This window comes from Zea mays, chromosome 8, assembly GCF_902167145.1.
Source record: "Zea mays cultivar B73 chromosome 8, Zm-B73-REFERENCE-NAM-5.0, whole genome shotgun sequence".
Lineage (NCBI taxonomy): Eukaryota > Viridiplantae > Streptophyta > Magnoliopsida > Poales > Poaceae > Zea > Zea mays.
In genome coordinates this window covers 124,948,676-124,957,012 of record NC_050103.1, presented here as the reverse complement: position 1 = coordinate 124,957,012, position 8,337 = coordinate 124,948,676, and the positions used below count along the sequence as shown (strand labels likewise).

The 8,337-nt window shown below is 46.6% G+C and overlaps 1 protein-coding gene across 1 annotated transcript; it reads left to right on the top strand.

The window, feature by feature from the left end:
* Positions 1-2,073: 2,073 nt before the first annotated feature.
* On the top strand, positions 2,074-6,204 carry LOC100284879 (uncharacterized). The gene is made up of 2 exons (NM_001372147.1): positions 2,074-3,482; positions 5,830-6,204. The coding sequence occupies exon 1, from the start codon at positions 2,204-2,206 to the stop codon at positions 3,440-3,442; it is 1,239 nt and encodes a 412-aa protein (NP_001359076.1). The 5' UTR covers positions 2,074-2,203; the 3' UTR covers positions 3,443-3,482; positions 5,830-6,204.
* Positions 6,205-8,337: the final 2,133 nt, after the last annotated feature.

The window sequence follows — 8,337 nt, the reverse complement described above, 5'->3', positions numbered from 1 at the left end:
CCCTTGTGTTCCGTCTCGCGCCGACCCATCTGTGCTGGGACATGCAGCGACAATTTACTCGTCGGTCCAGGGACCCCCCGGGGTCGAAACGCCGACACATATATTCTCCCATACTCTTCAAACAACTTTGTGAGTGTTTCATTCATTTTAATCCAAACCACTTCTCCATGTATCTGTGGTCAAGCATACTCTTTGACAATTTTTCTTGAAGAATTCTTTTAGCTTCTCTTTCTCATTGTTGTAGGCACTAACTACATCTCTAGTTGCAATCCTTCTAGATGGAACCACAAAACGTGGGCAAGCCTTAGACATGAACTTCCTAAAACCTAGTCTCTCAGCAAAAGCAAATGGAAGCTCATCTGTAATTAACATTTCAGTAAAAGCCACCCTAAGCATTTCTGGATCAAACCTCCAAGCAGTGATGCTAGACCCACTACCATCTTCACTACATGCTTGCAAAACAGGCTGTTTGTCATCATTGATCTTATTAGGATTTTTTTTGCATACCTTCAAGTGTTTGCCTAATGCAGATGTACCATTGACTTTTGCCTCACACTTGATAACAATCTTGCAATAGTTGCACCTAGCTTCCTTCATAACACTAGAATTATTGTCTATGATCTTAGTGAAGCTTTGCCATACCTCTGATCTAGGTGCCATAGCTTTTCTTTTCTTCACCTCTTTCTCTACAGCTGCTTCAGCAATCTCTTTCTCAGGCTCTTCAGTTGGGTTCTCTGCCACTCGAACATTCTCTGTCAACGCTAGTTGAGGCATTGCCTCTTCTGCTTGTGACATCTGCAAATAAGCAAAGCAACACTGGAAATTCGACAGCTAGTTGGAAATTCTGCTTGTGACGCTAGTTGGAAATTCAATTATTCAAACAACAAGCTTGCAGCGGCATTCATATTTGCATGCAAATTGGAACAACAAGTTTGCAACAGCTTTCATATTTGCTTGCAAATGAGAAGTCGGCTTACATTGCAAGATTCCTCGCTGGTTGTCGTCGTGCCTTCGATTAGCTTACCTTGCGTGCTGGGTCGGTCTGCAGCGGGGTCGTGGGCACCGAGGAGCAGGACGCCGAAGCCGGAGTTGGAGCAGAAGTGCAGAACGCGGTGCGGTGAATCGACGCTGGCCGAGTCGCCGGTGCGGAGTCGAGTCGCCGAGACCGCGGAGACCGGTACAGAGTGGAGGCCTGTAGGGTTGGCGCTTCGCGCGGCAGACGCGTAGAGGGTAGAGCCGTAGAGGCGACAGGGCGGTGGATGATCGACGCGCTCACGCGCAGAGACGGCAGAGCGGCGGCGGACCAGTGCGGCGTTGTGCGGCTCGGGCTAGGGTTGCGGGCGAGGCGTGCGGCGTCGGCGTGCCTCAGTAGTCAGTTGGATTGGAGTGATGCCGTGATGGAGTCTTGGACTCTTGGTAAGGTAAGCTAACCGAATTGTGGCAAGGTAAGCTAACCGAACTGTGCGGTGCCTGAGTTGGGCCGTTCTATCTCGGTTTCACGTTTTGGGCCGAGGGACAGAGAGAGGAGCACTATAATTCGGTTCTTTGTGTCTAATCGGGTTTGGATGGCTGGAAACCGAACCCTAAACCGATACCCGAATAGAAGAGATCTATGAACCGAAACCCGAACCCGAAAACCGAAAACCGAAAACCGATCTATTCGGTCTATTCGGGTTCGATTCGGTTTCGGTTATCGGGTTAAAAATGCCCAGCCCTACATATAGAAGAGGATCTGCCTCCCTATGCACAAGCTCAGCAGAAGATAATGAAAAGAAAAATAGAGGCCTAATGCGTGCATTTTACTACCGTTATATTTGATGTTCCAAACAAAGCTGGTTATTGCTTAGTAAGAAAATGTCGTGTCGATTTTGTTCTTCTTTAAACTGGATGGCCACTTTCATCCCGTGTTATTTCTCATTATTTCAAAGAGATAATAAGCTACTTCGTTTTTTCATTTAAATGAAAAGTCATGGTAGAAATTTAGTATTTTCAAACGGAGAAATTGCTGGGCCTTGGTTGGACGGTGGACGCTGTCCCTTTCCCAATCCCAAACGAGAACAACAAGAGAGCAGCCCGCATCACTTCCTCGCTCTCCTCTCCTCTACGCTCCTCGTCGCGAGCCCGCGTCTCCCACGCCTCCCTCGCTGGCTCCCCCTCCCTCCGGACCTCCCCACTCCAGATCCAGTCTGGCCCGCCGCCGCCGATGTCCGAGGATCCCGCGTGCTCCCGCCGCTCGCGGTGCGACCTCGGCGGCGACGAGCGCTGGCTCTCGGGGCCCGCCGGCGACGACCACTTCGACCGCCTCCCGGACGCGCTTCTCCTCGTCATCTTCAACCGCATCGGCGACGTCAAGGCGCTCGGCCGCTGCTCCCTCGTCTCCCTCCGCTTCCACGAGCTCGTCCCCCTCGTCGACTCCGTCCTCGTCCGCGTCGACTGCGTCATCCCCGACGAGCCCCCCTCCTCGTCCTCGCCGTCGACGCCGTTCTCTCCTACGGCGTCCGTGCGAGCCCGTGGGGTCTTCTCACAGATCGCGCGCATCGTGCTCGGCGGCATCGTGAAGCCCATACAGGCGCTCGGTCAGATCCTCTCCCCCGCCAACTCCGCCTCTGGCTTTCCGGCATCCTCCGATTCCTCGCCATCGTCGTCCTCCTCATCTTTGCCACTGCCTCTTGCGGATGTGTCGCACCACTCTCCCTCGGAGGTGCTCCGCTCCTTCAAAGAGCTCCGCCACCTTCGCATCGAGCTCCCGGCGGGCGAGCTCGATATGGACGACGGCGTGATGCTCAAGTGGAAGGCCGACTTTGGGTCCACACTGGGCAGCTGCGTCATCCTTGGAGCATCCTCGGCCTCGGCCTCGGCCTCGGTCTCGCCCTCCTCCGCTGACTCAGATAGCACGAGCACCGCTCCCTCTGTTGACGGTGGCCGCACTGAACCTGATGAATGTGTCGATTCAGGAAGCATCCCGGAGTCGTTCTACACAAACGGGGGGTTTAAGCTGCGGGTGGTTTGGACAATCAGCTCATTGATTGCGGCCGCCGCCAGGCATTACTTGCTGCAGCCGATCATTGCTGATCACAAGACGCTCGAGAGGTTGGACCTGACAGATGCTGATGGCCAGGGAGTGCTCACCATGGACAAGTGCCAACTGCAGGAGCTGAGGGTGAGACCGCTATCAACATCTAGGGGCTCACACCGGACGCTCATGCCAGAGCTTAGCATGTGGCTGTGGTACGCACCATGTATTGAGCTGCCTGGGGGGCTGGTGCTAAATGGCGCAACGCTTGTGGCCATCAAGCCAAGTGAGGAAGGAACATGGGACACAGTTTGGAATGGGGCTGCTGGTGCAGCCTGGGTGTTGGATGCATTCGAGGAGCCGTATAGGACAGCGGTGAGGATGCTTCTCAAGCAGAGGACCTACAGTCTTGAGATGAATTCGTTCTAACTATGGGGAGATGACATTTTGAAAGCTTCAGATGTGAGAGGTACACTTCACTTTAAACTGAATTCCAATAGTTGTCTGTTCGGTAGCTCAAGTTTTAGTATTCTTGCATAATTGTGAAATACTGAAAAGAATACAGCCAGGTCACCTTTACACATTTTTTTTTTTTGTAAATAGCACAAAGCAAAATGTCTTGGTCGAATTTGTGTGTATGTAGATGTATGTTTTAGTTCATTCACGGGAACTAAGTTTTGTAAATATCATATTAGGGTGTCCTTTTTTGTTGGGCTGCCCCCCTGCACCCGTGTTGATTCCATGTGCTATTTGGTGTGTCCTAAAAAAAATTCCCACACAACAGCCACTGTATGGTGGGACTCACTGAAGCTTATTGTAAAGACCATATAACAAAACAAAAGCACAGAAGACAGAAAGACCTGGTGTGCAAAACTAAAAGACATGACTAGCTAGTTTGCACAAATCTCCAAAACACTGTCTCCTTATGACAGTTTCTATTGCTTCATTGATAACTTTGTGCAAATAACCCTTCTCATTAACCTTGCAATATTCGAATGCTGTGAATGTGTGTATGTGTTGTGATCTCACTGCAAATCAACCTTGTTTAGCCAACAGGGGTCTTTGCCTTTCTTGGCGATTTGATTTTGTTCCATAGTTTGTTAGTTTTGCAGAGTATAGATTACTACAAATTCATGTTGGTTATTCTGTTAGTAATTAGTATATTACTGGTACTGCCGCTGTACCGACTATGACTGCTAAATATAGTATTCTGCCCACTCATTTACACATCCGACATGTCTTGATTAGCTATGCCTATAAGAAATTTGTAATTTTGCCACTATCAGTTTTAGCTTCCTGTTAGTGGGACCATCTGTGTCTATGACTGGTGGGACCATCTGTGTCTATGATTTGTGGGACCGATAGCATATTAACGAAGCCCACAAATGATAATGGCAAAATTGCCAATGGCTCCTATGCAATGGTACTTCATCATTCCGAGCCCTCTTCTGAAAGCCTTCCAAACTTTGAGAATGGCACCTCATCATTCCGAGCCCTCTTTTGAAAGCCTTCCAAGTTTCAAGCTTTGAGAATGCATCGTTATACCTCTCAGCCCAACAGAATGATAGCAAACTCTTGGGTTTTCTAGCCAGTAGTCCAGTAGTGACCAATGGATATGTCATCATACAGTTTCTTGGAGATGTACTCTATAATTGATTTTTTTTTATTTTGGTAAAAGAGTAACCGTCATTCATCAAGAAGCAAACAGGTGTAGTGGGACTAAGTTTAATTACTTCTCCAAATCCATTGATAGTTGCTAGTTTGCTACAGAAGCATGTGGCTGTGTTGGATTATTCTGTTGGGTTGGACTGTTGCACTAGCTTCACGAATCTTTGGAATTGAACTGTTTACACATACACGTAATTATAAACTGATAAGAGCTGTATAGCATGACCCTTCAAGGATTGCCATACCATTATCTATCTCAAATTTACCCAGTTAAGGAACATGGAAAATATTGAAGATACCTAAAGTTTGTGAAATTCAAATTTGTGTGTAAGGGTAGATAGATGGTGTCTTTCAGCTTTCGTAAGGATGTAGTGTTTTAATCTCTTTCCATCATGTGGATCTTCAGAATTGTTTGGTTGTCCCATTAGGCCACATAGTTTTGTTGTGCTTAAGTGATTAACTACTTTCTGGAGATTTTCCTGATCAATTTGAGAAACACTTTGCCTCGTGAGTTATTTGTCATTGCACGTTGCATGTCACTCACCAAACTTCATTAGATTTTCTCTGAGACCTTCTGTTTTGTCACTTAGGAGGTGTTTGTTTGGGATTATAATCTGCCTAGATTATATAATCCAATAAATATTGAACTAAGTGTTAGTTCAAAATTTGTTGAATTATATAATCTGGATAGATTATAATCCCAAACAAACACCCACTTAGTGATAGGAAATTTTCTTTGCAATGGAAGATAAGGTTAGGAAGGGCCCACCGCCCACCTGAATATAGGCCTATAGGGTTAATCAATTAGACAATTACTTCATGGGTCCTAGCAAGCTTTGGAGCCCTCCTGAGTATTGTTCCAAGTTGATCTTATAGTTTTTATGTTTAAATTTCGTTAAGTTTACTTCTTTTATTATTCATTGCCACGTTAACTCCCAAACATGTGTATGACATAAGCCAATATAAAACAAGGATGGATGTATGCTATGCTTCTATTATGGCTATTGGATTTAGTGGGTCAACAATTGTTCCAACAACGTAAGTAGTCATTATGTTTGATGTGGAGTTTTTAGCAAACAGTATTCAAGAACACAAACACACACACAGTGAAATTAAAACTACTTAAATCTTCTTATTTCTTTTGCCAGGATGCTATAACTACTGATGTCCTGGATGCCTTTTATGCACCAATCTGCACCTACTTCAGATGTGCCAAGTATGTGCTATTGTATGCTTCTTGTTGAGCATCTGACAGCAGGAACATGGATGAATTCAAAGACACTGTTAATTTATGGAAATGCCAAAGGCATAGTTGAGTTGGTGGTGTTCTCTGAGATCAGATGTGGCACAGATAGTTTTTTTTCTATATGTATCCACATCAACTCATCAATGTACTAGCCTTATGTAATTTCAACTGTTGGATTGTGGGATTTTGCTGCTTGTTTGCAGAACAGCATCCAGCGTGCTCTGTACCTCAATGTGTGTCAAGAGTGGGCTCGAAGATTTGGCGTCAGCGGAAGCTACAAAATTGTTATTCCAAACGAGTTCGGAAATGTTGTATCCTTGCACAGTTGCACCGTGAATCTGGAAACGTTGTAGCCCTATATGATGTGAATCTGTGCAAGTCCTTCAGTATTTTATGTGAAATTTCGTGCTATAACTCCATGGATCGGGGAGGTCAGCTCAGCTCTGGCTTCACGATGAACAACGCGACACATTGACACCTTATTACTGCTGTCCTGTCTAAAGGCTGAAATGAACTACTCCTGAATGGACGGATCAACAGGAAATGAAAACCAGCAAGGGAGAACCGACAGATGGGTCCGCCTGTCATGAGCGCACACGTCATTCATCTCCGAGCTCCAGCACGAGGACAAGCTAAGGAATGCCCGCTTGGAGACGCGGCTTCGAAGCTACTGATCAGTGTCTGAATACTCAATGCACCTTGGGCATGGAGACTGGAAGCGAAGGATGAGCGTGAGCGAGACGTAGGCTACCTGATCGGTGTCTGAATCCTGAACACACCTTGGGGCCGGATGAAATGGAAGATGAACATGTGTTGCGAAATACGATCATACGAGCACTGTTGTTTGGGTGTGTTGTGAAAGTATGGCCCTATTTGAAGTACTCTCTCTTTCTTTCTCTCTCTGTATACCCTGGTTGAGAAGAGGATCGACATGACAAATCTGAGAGATGTTAAAAAAACTCGACGGTATTATATTAAGATGACTTGTGCTTTGTGAACCTAAATCTGAGGAGTGCTACTCGGACCACTTAACCAACTCGGCTAGAGGCTCTTTCGTAATCTGGGTGTTTCGCAATCTGGGTGAGATGTTATAGGTTGATTGTTTGGTTACCTATGATACATGATTTTTGTTCGGATGGCTGTATGGTATGAGTTGGTACAAAATCATGCCCGGTTGGCTGTATAGGTCCATCCACACATTTGGGGGAAAATGCTGTTTGAAAACAACAACCGATAGTAAAGAACATAATTAAGCAAGACAATTCACCACTAGTCTACGTTATGTTATATTAAAAGGTCTCTACTATAATCACGTTCCATACTGCCTGTCATACAACAAAAAGAGTTTTTTTTTCATCCCTAGTGACTAGACCAAAATAGCACCACATCATCAAAGTACCTACATCAGTTCGGAGCTGTGACTCTTGACGTACCTAGCAACCCACGTAACTTTGCTAGAAAGCTGAGGCAGCGCATAGAATGCCCTCGCAAGCGGAGGATTCTCGCACAGGTAAGCATAGTAGTGCTCAAGATGTGCCTCCTCGAACCCTGGGATGCTCTTCAGCTCTTCGTACAACCCCTTCGGAACAGGAAGGCCGGGTTGTTCGGAAAGCCTTTTTATAGCCGAAGCAAGCTCGCCGAGGCTCCGACTCATTGTCACAACCAAGTCATCGTCAGTGTATACCCTCTGCTTCTTCGACGGTGGTGGCTGCTTAGTATCTGAAGACTCTTCTGCGCCATTGTTGCCTGAGTGCGTTCCGTCGTCACCACCGAATTGTTCACTTGGCACACTACACGTGGGTCTTCCAGTCACAGTTGGTGCATTGCCTGTTTCAGTCACAGCTGGTGCACTATCTGTTTCAGTCACTTCAACACCAAGTGGCTCATTTGATCCTTGAACATATGCAGCAGCGGTTGCCGAACTGTTGCCAGATATAATGGCCATCTCATGATAATGCTCGACCGGAATGTTCAAGTAGTTGGTCCTACAAGTGAAAAACCCATATCATGGTAGGAATTAATAATATACGCCACACCTAAAACCGCAGCGATCAAACTGTAAGAAGATGCTGGTCACTTGCCTTAATATGGTTATTGTAATGCTCTGCGTCAAGACTGATTACGCAATTATGTTCATCCCAGACAGCTCCATCCAGGTTCTTCAGCTTCTCGATCTTCGCATAAATCCTTTTCCACTTCCTGAGATGGTTGCCGACTTGTCCGCCGGTGCGCTGGATGTTGGGGGCCTTCGTCCTCCGAAGGTCCTCAAAAACATGATTTGACAATGTTTTCCAAGTGGATTATGTGAACAGGTACCTTCGGACTCAGAATTACGAACATGAAGTGCGGTCAGGACGAAGCCTGAACCAGACGAAGGACGGGCTGATTACCAAGCTCCACGAAGGATGGT

Coding starts and splice junctions, on each gene's coding strand:
- LOC100284879 (NM_001372147.1), top strand. CDS start 2,204: ATGTCCGAGGATCCCGCGTGCTCCCGCCGCTCGCGGTGCGACCTCGGC.